This window comes from Gracilinanus agilis, chromosome 1 (assembly GCF_016433145.1).
Source record: "Gracilinanus agilis isolate LMUSP501 chromosome 1, AgileGrace, whole genome shotgun sequence".
NCBI classification, from domain to species: domain Eukaryota; kingdom Metazoa; phylum Chordata; class Mammalia; order Didelphimorphia; family Didelphidae; genus Gracilinanus; species Gracilinanus agilis.
In genome coordinates, this window is record NC_058130.1 from 78,198,192 (window position 1) to 78,216,682 (window position 18,491).

Genomic DNA, 18,491 nt, shown 5'->3' on the forward strand with positions numbered 1-18,491 from the left:
TTTCTACTCCGATGTTTTCTAATGGGTATAGAATAGTCTTGTGTTGTTTGAATTTCCTTTCCTTTATATTTAAGGGTATTTCTTCTGATTGCTTGCACAATTTGTTTCTGAATTGTATTATTACATTTAATCACTATGTGTTTGTCTTGGAGTTTGTAGCTTTGGGCATTTTTTTGAAGAGATCTTTGAATTCTTTTTCATTGGTAATCCATTTTCTATTTTCAGACGTTCTGGGTAGTTCTCTTCTACTATTTCCATCATTATGGTGTTAAGGTTTTTTGTCCTGTCATGTTCCCTTGGGAGATCTATGATCTTTAGGTTGTCTACGTCCTGTCTTTGTGAATGGCATGTTTTTATTATCCAGTGAACATAATTTCTTTTAATGTTATTTTTTTCCCTTCTCTTCTAGAATGTCCTTCATTTCTATGTCTTTGTATTCCCAATCCATTGTTCTCTCTTGTTTCTGAGGCTTGTCATTACAGATTCCGGTTTTTCTATTCTTCCCATTATTTTTGTTTATAAGCCAAAAAATTTGCTCTCATTATTCTCATTTCCCTTTTAAATCACTCTGAAATAGTGTGTTGTGGGTGCCATGTTCTCCTCAAATTTCACAGGTTGCTCTATTTCCTCGTGTTGATTGTTTTTCCTTGTTTTGCAGTATTTATTCATAGATACCTGAACTCATTTAATAGATCTGGGAGTCATATTTCCTTCTGGTGTTAATGTCTTCCTTGTTCAATTTTTTGCTTATGTTCAAGGTCTTTGGGTTTTCTTTTTCCTTATATTTTGGATAATTTCAGGATTTTCTTCCCTTTGTTTCCCCCTACAATGTCTGCCTCTCTTCCCTCTGATGGTGGTTTCCTTCGGCTCTGAATCTCAAATTTTGTCAGGCTTTTCCCACTATGATCAATTCATGGTTCAGCAGCTTGAGCTCTATCACTAATGACTTTTGGGGAGATAAGACTTATCCCAGCTAGAGGTGAGTTCTTTTAGGTTTAGTGGAGTGCCGCCCATACCCTTCCATTTGTCTTCCTCCCACACCCCCTGACTATGTTCCAAAGTTCTCTGACCTGACACTAATAATTCAGAGAGCTGCTGCTTTGCTGGTACTACAGGGTTGTTTTCTGTAGTTCTGAGCCCAGACATGTATCCTGCTTCTTTCTCTCTGTTCCTGCAAAGATCTTTTGCAACACAGATGTGACTATTTTCTCTCCATATGTCTGATTCTCTGTCTTTGTCTCTCTCTATGCTTTGATCTCTCTTGCTTTTCCTCTGCCTCTCACCTCCTCAGGTAGGAGCTGCTACAACTTCTGGAAAATTGCTCTGGAGCTACAAGGCTATCATAACTGAGCAAAATTCTATAACTGGAAGCTGGGATCTCCATGGCCCTCGAGAGAGAGGGGGACCACCGAGATATGGCATTAGTTTTGTTGGGAGCTTGTATGTCTGTCTTTGTCCTTGGGCCAGCTAAGTGCAGCCTCACAGCCAGTATCTCAGAAGGTTAGGGAGGAGCGTCCATTGTGCTCACTGTTGAAGTCAGTTCATGGGTCTGCTTTCTTTTCCTTTTAGCCTTCTTTTGGATTCAGCTGAATCATGGAGACAGCTGAAGTAGTTTACCTTTGATTTATAATTTCTATTTTAGAGAAGTTTGAGAGGTTGGCAGGATAATAGAAAAATATTGAGTCCTCTATTTTGTTAATTTTGTAACACAGATGTCTTTGCCTATTTTTACTAGTTGTCAAGAAAAGCAAAAAATCTACAACTTATATTCTCATAATAATTTGAATCCCTTAAATGGTGATCTGTTCCAGTAATCTAAATCATCAGTCATAAAATGTATAGTCTTTTATTGGCTCTAACAGAACATCCCCTCTATTTGTTGGAAGCTCTAAGACTAGTCATGGCCACACATGCTGTTTTAAGCCTTTTAGTTCTGTGTGTGTGTGTGTGTGTGTGTGTGTGTGTGTGTGTGTGTGTGTGCCATCTTTTGTATATATATTCTGCCTCTAACTTTTTGCAAACTTTTAATTCCTATTCTCTTCTCCCATGACACTTGCATAACCTCACCCTCATTCCATGAAAAAACCGTCTGTTAAAATGCATCGTACTCTTCTCACATCATAAATATGTTATAGCACCTACCAGGAAAATTATACATACTGCATCTAAATTCATACATTTTCTACCAAAGGACACAGAATGATTTCATCCCATTGTTCATGTTCTCTACTCATCTTAGGTTTCAAAAGCAATACTTTCCCCCCCAACATCAATTTCTCATTGATTCTTTAACCTATTACTAAAAGCTTCTGTTCCAAACCTTCATCCTTTCACTCAAGCTTCAAACCCCTACATCATCTTATGTTCCAACCTTTGGAAAATGACTTTGTTTCCTATTTTATTAAGAACAGAGACCATGAGGTATAGAACTCATCAGCACACTTTGCTGTCCATCTCAGAATATTCATTAACCTCTGGCCAACCTTTCATTATCCTTTTCCCAAGGAAAATATGTTTTTTGCTGCTTTTCAAAAATTATTCTTCCACTTGTGCTCTTGGTCCTATCTCTTCAAACTCTGACTTTCTACCAAAATTTTTTACTTAATGTGAAATCTTCAGTTTCTCCTTTGTATATACACATTTCAAATATCATGGCAGTACATTTTATTTGACCTCCTCCTTTTAGATAAAATTCAATTTCATTTTCTAGTAAATGATCTATATTCATGACTTCATTTGAACACTATCCAATTGAACATATATTCTCAGATCTCTTATTCCATGGTAAATTGTAACCTTCTGTGTTCTGAAATATTAGGATATTCTTGATGGTTGGTGTTAGTAATGGTAAGATACCAAGGTTTAGTTGGTTCCTTGGTAACCTACAGAGAAGGCCTCCTCCCAGTGACCAGTGTGCCCCAAACTACCAGACTGAGTTCAAAATAGGACAGGGTTTATTTTAAAAACATAGTTTGATGGAGGGGTGGATTAATGAAATAGGGCACCCTAACACTAAGGGGTCTAGCTATATTCCCCACCTTCTATAACCCTCGCATCAGGGTATCTTCTTTTTCTTCCAAGCTCCCTAGACACTCTGTCTAAATTTCCCCAAGCTATCTGACTACCTGACTGTTACTCCTCTAAAAGTACTTCGGTAAGGAATATAGTTTTTCAGGGAGGTTTAGGTTGAATCTTTTATGGCAGGGTTCAACCCTAGCAAGGTTAGGCCCAAGATGGCTTCAGGCCTTTCCACCACAGACAGGTATACTGGCTTGCTGGCACAGAACTTCAAATCAACTGGGAACACTCAGAAGGCAAGAAACACTTTTGACTATAAATGACTGAAGGATTTCTCCAAGCAGGAACACCAAAGTGGCTAACTTTGGCTCCAGGGGATAGGAACAAACCAAACCTCTTCAGCTCACAGACAATGAGAGCAGGCCATTTCCTCAACAGGAAGTCCAAAAAGCCCCCAGCAACTCCTGATGTCCACCTTGCGTTCCAGGTGTTCCCTGTGTTCCAGAATTCACATCATCAGTTCCACAGCATGCGATCTGATCCAGCACACTGCTTTCTTTGCAAACTTATACCTGTTTGCAACCCATTTATGTTCTTCCCTCATTACAGTTCTAAAGATCTTTCTGATGCCGAGTTTCTTTAAATGCCTACTCACTGTTTGCTTGCTTGTTTTTGCCATTACTTTCACCTCCATACTTGTCCCTTAGTAATGTCAGTATTTTTTATCTTACCCTGCAATTTATGAAAGATTTAAAAAAAAATTTGGATCAGTTGTATGGGAAGGCCAGAGGCAACTTTTATCAGGTTGAGAAGCAACAACATGTAATAAAAAGAACACTAGAAGAAAGGCAAAAAAAAAAAAATTCTGGGTTCCACTATGATAATTACCCACATGATTCTGATTATCTCTGGGCCTTTCTTAACTAACCTGTAAGACATGAATGACACCACCTGCCCAACCTACTTCACAGAGTTGTGAGGATATAAATCTGTGGTCATATGTGTGCATATATATTTTTGATAAGTGCCATTCAGATGGAAATAGTGTTTATTGTCTTAACATGGAAGTCAAGATCATTGTCAACTTTCAGAGTACTTATTGGAAGGAGGAATGAGATCCTTCCCACTTTCTCTCCCTCACTCCTTCCCATCCCTCCACTTCCCCAAGATGGTAAGCAATCTGATATGGATTTTACATGTATAATCATGTAAAACATTTTTATATATTAGTCATTTTGTGGAAGAGATGTCAAAAGAAAAAAAGAAGAGGAAGAGAAGGAAGAGGGGAAGGAGGAGGAGAAGAAATATTTTATCATATCATGTGTTTTGGTCTACATTCATAGTCCAGTTTTTTCTTGGGAGGGCAGATGGCATTTTTCATCATGAGTCTCTGAGATACTCTTAGATCACTGCTTTGCTGAGAATGTCATTCACAATTCTTCATCAAAGAATATTGCTAGCACAGTGTACAATTTATCCCTGGTTCAGCTCACTTCACTTTGCATTAGGTCATGTAAGTTTTCCCAGTTTTTCCAGAATCATTCCATTGATCATTTCTTATAACAGTAATATTCCATCAAAATCATATACCACAACTTGTTCAGCCATTCCCCAGTTGATGGACAATCCCATAATTTCTAGTCCTTTGCTACCACAAAAAGAAGTGCAATAAATATTTTTGTACAAATTGATCTTTTTCCTTTTTTTAATTCTGATCTCTTTGGGATACAGACCTAGTATTGGTTGGTATTGGTGAGTCACATCATATGCACAGTTTTAGATCCCTCTGATCTTTGTTTCAAATTGCTCTCTAGAACAGTTGGATCAGATTACAACTCTACTTACAGTGTACTAGTATGCCAATTTTCCTGCATCTTTTCCAACATTTATCATTTTTCTTTTTTGTCATCTTGTCATACCTACTGATAGGTATGAGGTGATACCTCAGAGATGCTTTAATTTGTACTTCTCAAAGATTGATTTAGAGAATTTTTTTACATGACTAAATTGGCTTTGATTTCTTCATCTGAAAACTGCCTATTCTTATCTTTTGACTAGTTATCAATTGGAGAATGACTTATATTTTTGTAAATTTGACTTAGTTCTCTATATATTTGAAAATTTTTTTATCAAAGAAACTTCCTATAAATAATTTCCTGTATCTTTCTACTTTCCTTCTAATCTTGGTTTTGTTTTTACAGAATCTTTTTAAATTTAACATAATTAAAATGATCCATTTTGCATCCTATAATGTTTTTTATCTCTTGTTTGACTCTGTGCTTCCCTCATCCATGTAAACTATTCCATTTTCCCTTAATTTGCTTGTGGTATCACCTTTTATGTCTTAGTCATGTATCCATGTTGACTTATCTTGGTGTATGGTAGAAGATATTGAACTTTTTCCAGATTCTGCCATATCATTTTCCAATTTTTCTAATCGTTTTTGTCATATAGTTCTTATTCCAAAAGCTCTTGATTTATCAAATACTAAATTACTGTGGTCATATGTTACTAGTTATAAGTAAAGCGTGTGCAGAGGATTCAGAGAAATGGGAAAGCAGGAGTAAGAATTCTAGAATTCTGCTGGAGGGAGTCAGTTAGCTTATGCTGGAGGATTCATTCTCTCTTTACCTGAAGAGAGGACTGAATTGCCTTCCTTTGCTGGCTTTGGTATATCTGGACTTCTCCATCCTAACTGCTTCCCTGTTACCTGAGTGAATCATCTTGTGAGCTCCCTGTGTTATCCTGTACAGTTGAGCCATCTCAAGTCTCTGAGACTCTGGTTGGGATCCTTTCTGGTTCAAACCATCCCCTTGGGCCCTGTCCTGCCTAGCTGCTTAACTACCTCTATTATCAACAAAGGAGGTTTGTTTTGGGTTAGTTTAGGATATTTATCTTAGGGTCTAGGTCTCTAAATTGATAGGTGAGCTCAGTGTAGGAAATCCACAAAGACTCCTGGTACCAGGACCTGTAGATCTTGTGGGTTTAGGTAGAAATCTGTAGTGTTAGTTGATCCAATTACTTTTTACTTTTCCCTTATTTAAACAAACACCTTTTTTACATTTTGGCTAAGTGGGTGTTTGTGTGCCATCTCAGAGTCTGACTTTGTTAGCCCTGTACTTGGGCGGTCTTCCCAAACACAGTATAATCTTCTGATACTGGCCTGTATCCCATACCAAACCCACCTGTTCTTTCAGTTACTTAATTCAATACCTAATCTATTTCACTGATCCATCACTCTATTTCTTAATCAGGACCAGATTGTTTTAATGATTATTGCTTTATAACATACTTTAAGATCCAGTACTGCAAGACTATTTCCCTTCACATTTTTTTCATTGATTTCTCCTGATATTCATGACCTTTGTTCTTCCAAATGAATTCTGTTATTATTTTCCCTAGCTCCATAAAATACTTTTTGGGCAGTTTGACTGGTATGGCACTGAATAGGTTGATGAATTTAGGTAAAATTATCATTTTTATTATTTTTGACCAGTCTATCCATAAACATATAATATTTTTCTAACTATTTAGAACTGACTTTATTAGTGTGAAAAGCATTTTGTTATTGAGTTCATATAGTTTCTGGATTTGTCTTAGTAGAGAGACTTCCAAGTATTTTATATCATTTAACTTTAATTTAACTGGATTTTTTTCTACCTCTTGATGCTGGGCTTTGTTGGCAATATATAGAAATGCTGATAATTTATATCAGTTTTTTCTATCCTGTAACTTTGGTGAAGTTAATTATTTCAACTAATTTTTTAAGTTAATTCTCTAAGTATAACATCATATCAACACAGATTACCTTTTTAAGAGATCCTTTATTTATTAGCTTATTCTTTATTTACAGTGATCTGCGCCCCTGGAACTTTTAACCCCCGCATTGGAATTCACTGCCTTCAGTGCAACAGGAGCCATGCATTTGGAGCAACAAAATGCTAAAGTACCATTATTTATGCTTCTTAACACTTTAATAAATTTTAAAAGTTAAAATATTTCCAGTACTTTGCATAAGTAAAATACGTTTATTTAAAAAAAGAATGTGAGTCATCATTTTAATCAAGTGTTTCAATATGGAAATGCTCTACTAAGACTGGAAAGACCAAAGTTCCCAATTTATTAATATAATTTATTTATTTTAGACTTAAGCATAAAATGTATCCACCCCATGTCCTGCATCACTGTGATTCAAAAATATACTAGAATATGTTATATTCTCCATTTATCCCTGACATGAAAATAGGCTAACAGGGTTTAAAAATTTTGGCACAAAAATATTGTGAATGAAGAATAAATTTTAATTCAGATCTGAATTTTTGTCCTGTTACTGCCATCTACTGGCTGTGTGAACTTTGAGCAAATTCCTTCATCTTTCTGGCCTTTGGTCTCTTAATCTGCGAAATGAAAGGGTTAATTTGGATGAGCTCATCCTTTGCAACTCTAATTCCAAAGCTCTGATGTGACCTCCCTATCTGGGCCCCAGGTTATTTCATTTTTCATATACATTCTCTTCATTGAGGATTCCTTCATTGCTTCAAAGGCTTCCCACGAAATTATATTAATCTAACCCCTATTACACAGGAAGAAACTGTATGCACTATATCTAGTGGATTTTATTGAGGACAATTCTAGTATATTCACTGCAGGTCTTAGTGTGCCAAATATAGTGTGGCAATGGTTTTTTAATATATTTGTGTTTAGTAAGTGGCTCTATTAATAGAGTGGAATAACATGTTTCTATTTTGCTAATGTAGAATGAAACTAAGACTTTTCCATCTCTAATAGTTATCATTTTTAGAAAAAAAATCACTACATTTCTTTGTAGTCTCATTCCCTCAACTGTTAAAAATGACTCAATAATGATCTGTTTCACAGGTTGTTATATGTGGTTATATATGCATGCCAAAATGTTAAATTCTCTATATAAATATTGTGAAAAATAAATTTATAGCTTGAAAAACATTAGTTTAACAGAATTCTTTGTGTCCAGAAAAATGTTTTGATTCATGTCTGCATTTACCAATTCTATTCTTTGCTATATTAGCTATTACCTCTTCCTCCATCTCTAGCTTCTATTCCTCATATGACTAGTCATAAAAAACATGCATCTGCCTTAGTAAATACAGACAAAATTGAGTCTGAATCAACAATACAATTCGCTTAAAAATAAAAATTAATTTAATCTACCAAATTTCAATTTTAAACAAATTATTTTGTTATGTGACAGAATTGACTGGCCCAGTAGGTAAAAATTGCTTTGGGATTCTCGTGCAAATACATATTCCTTTGAATAACAAATAAAAAGGAATAGAAATGAAATAAACTATATATTAAATTTAAAGTCCACCCTAATTTCTCTGTGGTTCTTTGGACTTTAATAGAAAATCATTAATTGTATCCATATATGATTATGTTTTTCCAGTGTTTATTTCTTCTCAGTAATGGTTGAGTTGTTTGAGTAGTATAACCTTCTCCAATATATAAAATTTATTTTTTGAGGAGCAACTATTAATGATGAGAAAAGTATCAACAAAACATTTTCCCCACTAAACCTGAAGTACATTCTCCCATAAAAAACACATACTATCAATGGAACGAGTAACTGTGGAAGGATATATTTGTAGAGGAGCAAATGTAAGAAACACGTATGGACAAGATACATTGTGGAATGGCAACTCATACCTTTGACAGTACAGGATTGTTGATATTTTCTGATGCTGTAACACTACTGCTTATACTAGATCTTTTCCCCATTGAGCTTGTGTGGCATACAGTTGACATCTGACTAACATTGTCTGCCAGATAAATACAGGCTAGAGTAGGGATACATATTCAAACTTATGTGTGCTATGCCCTCTATTAGAACAAAAACGTTTCTGTCATCACTAGTTTAAATCCCAAAGGTTTTTTTCTGTTACAGTCCTTATAGAAAAATCAGAATCTTGGCCCATCTAATCATAGGAATAGGTGGGGAAAACAACCTCATTGAATTTCTTCCATATTGGATTTGTTTCCTGAACTTTTGGTAGCTTGAATGAATGCTTCACATCTAGTAAAGGAAGTTAGTCCTTGCCCCAGATGTTACAATTCTTCTGAACACAGTATATAGCCCCAGTTATCTCATAACTTTAGGTTTAAATAGAATTTTAAACCCTATTCTCTTTTTGAGGTTTGCACTTCTACATCTCATCTCCTTTCTCTCCTCTTCCTTTTCCTGTTCCTCCTTCTCCTCCTCATCTAGAATAAGTGTTTAACATTGTCTTTCCCTTCTATTTTGGTATTTTTTTATTTTTTTATTCTCAATATGCTTTCTCTCTCAACTTCTGTTTCTTCAAAGAGAATCTCCATTAAAAAAAGAGAATCTTCATTGTGTACCTTATTTGTTTTTAGTTTTGCCTTTTTATGTTTTGCATTATGAAGGGACTCACTTTCTGACAATCTCTTTCCTATTATTTTTGTTTGCCATTTTTATTTCTCTTTTGGATGTTTGAACTTGCTATTTTTCCATCATTTTTGTATAGTCTGAAGAATTCTTTTGGATAAGAAATGTTAGTTTATTTTCCTTCAGATTATGCTTGTTGATCTCCTTTTGACTTTGTGATTATTCTTTGTGTTTTTGGCTCTTTTGTTAATTTATCTGCTTCTATTATTCTCAGACCTTTTCCCTTGGACTTTTAGTCTTTTAAACCTTGTCACATATCCTAATTTGCTTGTCTCTGGTTTCCCTCTTTACACATTGGCTTTTTCTATTTCCACTATTGCACACATTTCCTCAAATCTCTATTTACATAGATCTCCAATGTTGGAGGGCATGTGAGGACTATAGTAAACCCTTAGGGATGAGGACTGATCTCAGTTGGGTTTCCAGTTGACTCTCCCTTGAGCACAGAAACTCTTCCCATCTAATGTACTCTTTGGTACTGTGTCTTCCACATTTTCCTCTAGTTGTTTTCTGTTTACTTTATATGGTTGAGCAGCTTCAGTTCTGCCATGTCTTGTAAAGTGGAGGAATTTACAGATAAGTCACTACCATGGGTAAACCAGTCAGAGAATATTGCTATGCCCCAGTGTTGGAACCATATCTGGATGGAGGCTGAGCCAATAGCATTGGGAGAAAAATAGCCTGCTTTCCAAGGGGGTGCCTCTAGAAATTTTAGGGGCAGATATAATAGGGTATAAGGGGAACAAGGTCAGTGTTATAGTGATATATCCAAGATTTGAAACCAAGCACTCTGATCCTAAATCTAGCATTCTTTCTACATTACCACATTGCAGTTGAAATCCCTGATCTAGAATTTGTGCTATTTTTCTATCCTATTTTTTGTCTAATCTTATAATTCATCTCCAAGATTTTGAAAGTGGGTTTGATAGTCACATCTAAGTCACACAAATTCCTTCACTATGCTGGGAGGCAGTTTGTTCAGGGGAGATACTTTGAATCATTTTGGGGAATAGGTGCTCTCTTACTATCTTCATATTTATCTTGGGTTTTCATTTCCTTAAAAAAAACCATAATCCTTAGTTTCTATCTTAGTAGCTACTCTAAGACAAAAGGGCAAGGCCTGATACTCTATCCACAGTGCCATCTAGCTGCTTCTTTGTTTCCTCTTAAATATTTGCTACCCTGAAAAGGTAGATTTGAAAAACTGAAAAATTTGAAGATCATTATCATAGACTAAAATAATTCAAGAGAAAACAGAAATAAATGGGAATTGAGCCATTATGCTTTCTGCTTAGCTATCTGTACATTAAACCTATCTCCTCTTTATAAGTGACTCCCTACCCTTATTTCTCAAGCGTACTGCCAACTCATCTCTACCTTCTAGAATTCTTAACTTCCTTTAAAGCGCAGCTCAATTGCTATCCCTGCCACAAGGACTTTCTTATCTTCTGTAAAGTTAGTAGTACTCTTTTCCTTAATTTTACTGGAATACTTCACATTCACTTATTCTTATAGATGTTATTTCCACCAGTAAACTATAAGTTCCTTGAGGATAGGAACTTTTTGGTCTTTGCATTCCAAGGACTGAAGGCCTTGTAAATAAAAATTGCAGGATAAATGTTTATTGAATAAAACTGCTTCAAATTGGTACTCAGTAATCAGCTCTCATGTAATAACCACTAAATACTATCCTAGTAATTAACAAGCCATTGCAGTTTCTTTTTGAAAAATCCCATTTTTCTAGGCTTAGTAATAAAATATTGACATAGAGTTTTGCTGAGGAAGTTACAATTATTAATATTTGGAAAGATATTAGGGAGAAATACACAAAATGCATTACTTCAGTTCTTAGGAGAAAGAACTTTCTAGTTTTTCTTAAACTATATAATATACCAGAACAAATGATGTGTTGAGTAATGAGAAGCATTGTAGAATCCTTCTATTCTAATTTCTGCTTCAATAAATCAATCATTTTGGCATTTCTCCTCAAGTTTGTGTATATATTCCTATGGGATTTAACCTTAAAAATGTGGAGAAAGGTCACTTGCTTCAGAACACTCCTGAGATAGCAAATAAAAGTGTTTTGTTTTATTGGACAACAGAGAATAGGTCAATGGATCTGAAATGTTTTTCTTTTTTTGTTTTCATGATAAACCTGGTGGAGAATAAAGAACATGGTAAATCACTCACCTAATCTATTCCTTTATGCCTCAGAAAAAGAGCGATTTAAATTAATTAGAACAGTAACATTATTTTGGGTAAGCTATCGTTACATTAAGTAAGGGCATAACTCATGCAAACAACACTGTCATATTATAATCATTAATGCCAAAGGAAATAGTGCTTAGATAACCTAGTGAACACTCACATTCCATTATGTGTCTCCAAGTAATTTATTAAGTAGCACTGCATTAGGTAAGGAAATATAATTTGTTTTAGTAACCCATTTCTTTGTTATTGCAGAGTAATTTTTTCTTTAGGTTACTATAAATTAAACATGTTAAATTTTTCCACCAAGAAACAAATGAATGACAAGTGATCTTAGTGAGAAACTTAGATTTCATAAGAATTTTAATACTCCTCTCCTTCTTCTAACCCAAAATAAACACAGTTTTTCCTACCATTAATTCTGATCCCAGATACAGATGCCAAAAAATATTATTCACAAATTGAGACTGACCCTCTGTATTGTAGTACTTAAGTTAGGATTTCAGAGATCCCTAATTTTGTTCATAAATATATTCTCAAATGGTGAATATTATTATTTCTTTGTAATTTACCAGTTGCTCTTTGTCATTTGCCATATTTGGATGGGTGAAATCTGGACATATATGAAAATATTAGGGGAAAAATAGTAGATAGGGTTTGGTTGATGATGACAAATCAAAGGAATGTCAAAGCTTTTGATTAAGAAAATAGAAAACTTATTGGTAATGGTGAGATTCAAGCTGTGACCATTCCTGAATGTGGTTGAGGTTGAATTTAGGGACAGGATATAAGATTTGGATATTGGATATTGAGGTAGTTTTGAGCAAGCATTAGTATGAAAGTTGAAGTCCCCTAGTATTAGGGCAAGTGTTGGGGGTGAGAAGTTGGCATAAAAAGGAGGACTAATAATCCTGGGGACCTATATTCAATAGCCACAGTGCTCTAAATAGCATAAAATAACTAAAAGAATAAATTTCAAAGATGGAGAGCAAATTAAGAATCTCCAAATGGTTGTGAGGATCAAAGAATACACCAGCTTCCCTTCCAGAATTGGGATGAGTGAATATAAATGAAGATGTAGCCAGCACTGGAGATGATAGCTAAGGATGGGGTATTGTCTGGGGGAAGCTAGGTCTTGGTGAGATCAAATAGGTATAAGATGTATTAGAGGAAGAGGCACATTCTATTTCCCAAACTATATATTACTTTCCCCATTGGATAGAAATTGAGTTACTGACATTACCATTAGTTATTACTCATTTAGCAGTAATACTAAAGGACACAAGTTGTCTGAACAAGTTAATGCAAATATCAATGCTTTCAAACTATGGAATCATACCCTGGAAGGTGCTGTTTGGATAATATTATTTTTAGCCTATCTACATTTATTTCTTGCTTCCTTTTTTCTTTGTGATAGCATGCAATTCAATGGTATCTTTACAACATGAAGTTGTATTTATTCTGAGAAATTTCTTTCTTTCTATTTTTTTTCTTAACAGATATGCCCCACATTTCTTTTAAACATTTTCAAAGCTCAGTGGAATATAAAAAGTTATGTAATCTATAATCTGCATTTTAAGAAGCCAGCATTTCATAGAATCAGAGAATCTCACAGGCAGAATAGAGTTTAGAGGGCAGTGAGTTCTCATTTGGAAGAAATCCTTATTTAGCTTTCCTTTCCTATTGAGTTTGGGATAGGACTGTTTTCCTGCATCTTTGTTTCAGTTCCATTTTTAAAAAAGAAACTTGAATTTAGGACACTTTTTCTTTTCCTAACAAGAAAGGCTATGTAGATAGGTAACTCAGCAGTATCAGATTTCTGGAAATCCAAAACCTAGCAGTAACCAAGAAAAAAAAAAAGAATAAAGTATACATTATACATTACTTGGGGGTATATGAAATATTGGCTATGTTGGTTTCATTTTAAAAGCAAGAAGTTAGGGGGCAGCTGGGTAGTTCAGTGGAGTGAGAGTCAGGCCTAGAGACAGGAGGTCCTAGGTTCAAACCTGGCCTCAGCCACTTCCCAGCTGTGTGACCCTGGGCAAGTCACTTGACCCCCATTGCCCACCCTTACCACTCTTCCACCTATGAGACAATACACCGAAGTACAAGGGTTTAAAAAAAATAAAAGAATTTAAAAAAAATTAAAAAAAAGAAGTTAACTTAATTTTTTAACACTCTAGAATTATAGTAAGGGGGCATCTGGGTGGCTCAGTGGATTGAGAGCTAGACCTAAAGACAGGAAGTCCTAGGTTCAAATCTGGCCTCAGATACTTCCTAGCTGTGTGACCCTGGGCAAGTCTCTTAACACCCATTGCCTACCCTTACCACTCTTCTGCCTTAGAACCAATACACAGTATTGATTCTAAAATGGAAGGTAAGTGTTTAAAAAAATTACAGTAAAATTAATTGGGCATGTGTCCTATTCATTGTTCATTTTCTTTGACAACTATATTGAATTTCTTACCTTCTTAGTGGAGTTTAGGTGGCAGTGAGTTCTCATTTGGAAGGAATCCTTATTTAGCCCCCCTTCCCTATTGAGTTTGGGATGAGGCAGTTTTCCTGTGTCTTTTCTCTGAGGTAAGGAGAGAACATAAAACTCAAAATTAAGCAAAAAAAAAAGGATGTTAAAAAATTTAAATAATTATATTAAAAAGCTTTCATATAAAAAAATCCTACTAGATGTAACTTGCCTGGTAAAAAGAAACACTACAATTGAAATATATAAGTAAGTGATCATTTTTAGAATAATTCAACACAAAATAGTTTTTATCTAACTTCAAATTCCTTCCAATCAAAGGAAATCCCCTATATTTTTAGAATATAGCAATTGTAGATAGGCTACTAGCAGTATCTTTGAGCAGTATGGCATATTGATTCATATAATGTTTGAGCTGAAGGCATTTTAGTTATCATCTGGTCAAACTCCCTTATTTTCCATACAAATAGGAACAAAGAGAATGCCCATTCCCCTCTTCCTCCTGCTCTCCTGCCCTAGAAGGATTATACTCAGTTTTGTTGGGCAGGTGATTCTTGGTTGCATTTTTAGTTTCTTTGCCTTCTGGAATATTATATTACAGGCCCTCTAATCCTTTAATATAGCAGCTGCTAAATCTTTCCTTTTCACCTAAATGCAGCTCCAAAAATATTCAAATTACTTCTTTTTTGGCTGCTTGCAATATTTTTCTCCCTGACCTGGTAGTTCTGGAATTTGGCTATAATATTCCTGGGAGTTTTCTTTTTGGAGCTCTTTCAAGAAGCGATTGGTGGATTCTTTACATTTCTATTTTACTCTCTGATTCTAGAGTATCAGGGCAGTTTTCTTTGATAATTTCCTGAAAGATGATGCATAGGCTCTTTTTATGATCATGGTTTTCAGGTAGTCCAATAATTTTACATTATCTTTCTTAGGTCTGTTTTCCAGATCAGTTGTTTTTCTAATAATATATTTCACATTTTCTTCTATTATTCATTTAAAATTTTTCTTTTATTGTTTCTTGATGCTTCATGGAATCACTAGCTACTACTTGCCTAATTCTGACTTATTTTTTTTTTCTTTAGTAAGCTTTTTATAACTCCTTTTCTATTTGGATAATTAAACTTTTTAAAAGAATTCTTTTCTTCAGTGAATTTTTATATGTCATTTTCCATGTGGTCAATTCTGCCTTTTAAGAAATTTTTCTCTTTAGTAAAATTTTTGTGTATCCTTTTCCATTTGATAAATAATTCTTTTGAAAGAGTTCTTCTCTTCAGAAGATTTTTGAACCTCTTTTTTATCAATTGGTCTATTCTGTTCTTAAAGTACTATTTTCTTCAGTATTTTTATGTGCCTCCTTTACCAAGGTTTTGATTTTTTTATGATTCTCCTGTCTATCATTTCTTTCCTCAATTTTCTTCTACTTCTCTTATTTGTTTTTAAAATCCTTTTTGAGCTCCTCTAGAAATTCTTTTTGAACTTGAGACAAAGTCACACTTTTCTTTTAGGCTTTCAATGCAGTGGTTTTGACTTTGTTGTCTTCTGAATTTTTGTTTTGGTCTTCCTCATCACTAAACTAACGGCCTATACTGAATTTCTTTTTTTTTTTAACTTTAAAAAACTATTAATGTTGGGCTCAGTTCCTGTAGTGAAGGAGGCAATGTCTCTTTGTGCAGCTCCTTTCAGAGGTAACTCCAGAGATCTATAAGTTTTCAGTTCTTTCAAAGTTACAATCTAAGATAAAGTATGTTTAATATTCTCCTGGCTTGTGTTTCCATTCTGTGACCAGGGTCCCTTGCTCCCCTGTAGCTGCAAACCCTGATCTACTAATGCATTTCCTCACCCTGTTATGGTGACCCAGGACTGTGATCTCAAACAGTGTATGGGCAATGCAACAGAGCCCTGCACTCTGAGCCAACAAAGAGATCCCTGGAATCTCCTTCTGACTAGTTTTCTCACCCCTTTGCCATTAGTGGGTTGAGAGATCCCAAAGCCATTGCTCCTTTGCTGATCCCAAGGCTTGTGCTGGCTTGTGGCAGGACCTGATTTGGCTCCCCATTAGGTCTCCACTCCCATCCTGGCATGATAGACATTTACTGTGGACTCCCTAAGTTGCTTTGGACTGAAAAATTGTTTCATCCTGTCTTTTTTGTGGCTCTTCTGTTCCAGGATTTGTCTTGAGGCATAAGTATCAAAGTCATTTGGAGAGTAATTTAGGATAGATCAGGAGGGACCTTGTTCCTTTTATGTCACCTTGGTGCCACCCACTTAAAATAATTTCTTTTAAAAGGAATTTCCATTTAAAAATAAGATTATGGAAATATTTTGAATAGTGATTACAAAAATCTACCTTCAAATGACAGATCGTATTTATGAAGTGATCATATTTGAATTATTCCTGGTTTCCATGAGGGAAAGAACAAGTTGCAAAACTCATGCTGTGTATGCACATGTGATGTCAATGTTGCAATGATTTGGAGTAATGTACAGAAATGCATTTTTGTTATAAATAGCCACTCAGACCTACATTAACATTAATTTGATTTGCCTGTGACTAATATGTTAGATAAATATGGCAATTATTGCTTTAATAAAGATATGTACATATAACATATTTATATATTTTTATGCATAAGGTTTATATGTGTGTGTGATTTTATATATGATTCATAGCCAAGATGTAGTATGTTGTGTCTTAACAATAGCAAGGTCTATTTGAGTGAAGATAAATAATGTCTGCTAAACTGGGGAAAGAATTATTAGTTGGAAATTGGGACACAGTATTTTTGTTATCTCTGTTTGTTGTTGTTGTAAAAGGCAGTTGCCTGCCAGCTATTGTGAGCTAAGGCTCTGTATAACTGTTGGGCCTAGTCAGATTATGGCTGAGTAAAACTACTTGGAGACAGATTAACAAAACCTATTTATAATTCTTGAAAGGATTAAGGTAGGAAAGGAAAGGTAAATAAAGGATAGGATTTATTCCCTAATCTAAAAAGAAACTAAACTTAACCCATTAATATTACTCTTAGCTGTTTGTGGACCATGCATTAGTTAGTGAAAAGACTTGAAACAGAGAGGTCAGTTTGAGCTTAATGCAGTAGTTCAGCTTTGAATTATGAAAAATGGTTATATGAATGGAGAAGGAAGGATGGACACAAGATGTTGCAGAGATAAATTAATTTATTAATCCCTTAATCTCTTCCTTTTTTTCAAATTAAGTTACAGCCTTGGATATATATATATATATATATATATATATATATATATACAATATTTTTGCATCTTATAGACAGAACCTCTCTGGCTAGTATAATAGAAATAATTTTTCCAAGAAGTTTGTTACCTCAGAAGGTTTCTTTTCCTTATTAATAATTGTCTCTGTATTTTGTCATCTTGTCAGATTTCTTCTAAAAGGGCTCTCTGATTCATAATCTAATTTATTAAGTCCACTTATAGTCATATTTCTTAATATTTTAAAACCTTTTAATGTGCTATTTTTGGTTCGTTATTGACTCAATTGCAAATTTCCTCCTGATGCATTTTTCTTCCTATGCCCAAGATAATTAAATATTGCATTCCTGCTGAATTTACTTTCCCATCCTATTCTAATATTTTAATGTTTTCTTCATAATTCAGATTTCCTGATACAGCATGAAAATGATGGGTGCAGGGAAGATCTATTTCCAGAATTTCAGCCGTGATGACAGTAACAGAATTAAGCAGACTAACTAAAAAGATGGATTGTTAATGGCCCTTTGAATTATAATCCTCCTCCTTATCACCCTGTATAACCTTGAAACTCTTAGGCTTTTTCTATATTGGTTATTTTTGCATGCATCCACAGACATGGTTTGTTAGTAGCAGCCATTACAGTAGCACAATTAGCTTAGCACTTTACAATTTACAGAGTACTTGGGCAGGCATTAGGTTATTTGATTCACAGAACCACATGTGAGGTAGGTAATGTAAGTTATTAGCTCCACTCTATGGATAAGGATCTGCATCTCAGAAAGTAACTTGCCTAAAAACACACATCTTTCAGCATATCTAGACCTCAAACCTTGGGACTTTGGATCATCTCCATTTCTTGAGTTATAAAATGAGGAATTTAACCTGATGGTGCCAGTGGTCCCTTCCCACTCCAACTCTGATCCTAGTTACATACATAAGTATATACCAGATAATATAAAGAAAGAGGGCATTAACCTGGAGGATAGTGAGTGTAGTCAGGGAAGGCTCAGCTAAAAGGAAGACTAAATAGAAGTTTATTGAAATAATCTGGGTTAAGTTCATGAGAACTTGAATTAAGGTACTGGCTTTGTGAGTGGAGAGAAGGGGAAGATG

General features: G+C 34.8%; 1 protein-coding gene across 1 annotated transcript in view; it reads left to right on the top strand.

Moving 5' to 3' along the window:
* LOC123230741 (zona pellucida binding protein) overlaps positions 1-6,963 on the top strand; it is a 95,265-nt gene extending 88,302 nt beyond the window's left edge. Inside the window, exon 8 of the mRNA XM_044656899.1 lies at positions 6,872-6,963. Coding sequence (XP_044512834.1) covers positions 6,872-6,963 — 92 coding nt within the window. The remainder of the gene's footprint in view (positions 1-6,871) is intronic.
* The last annotated feature ends 11,528 nt before the right edge of the window (positions 6,964-18,491 follow it).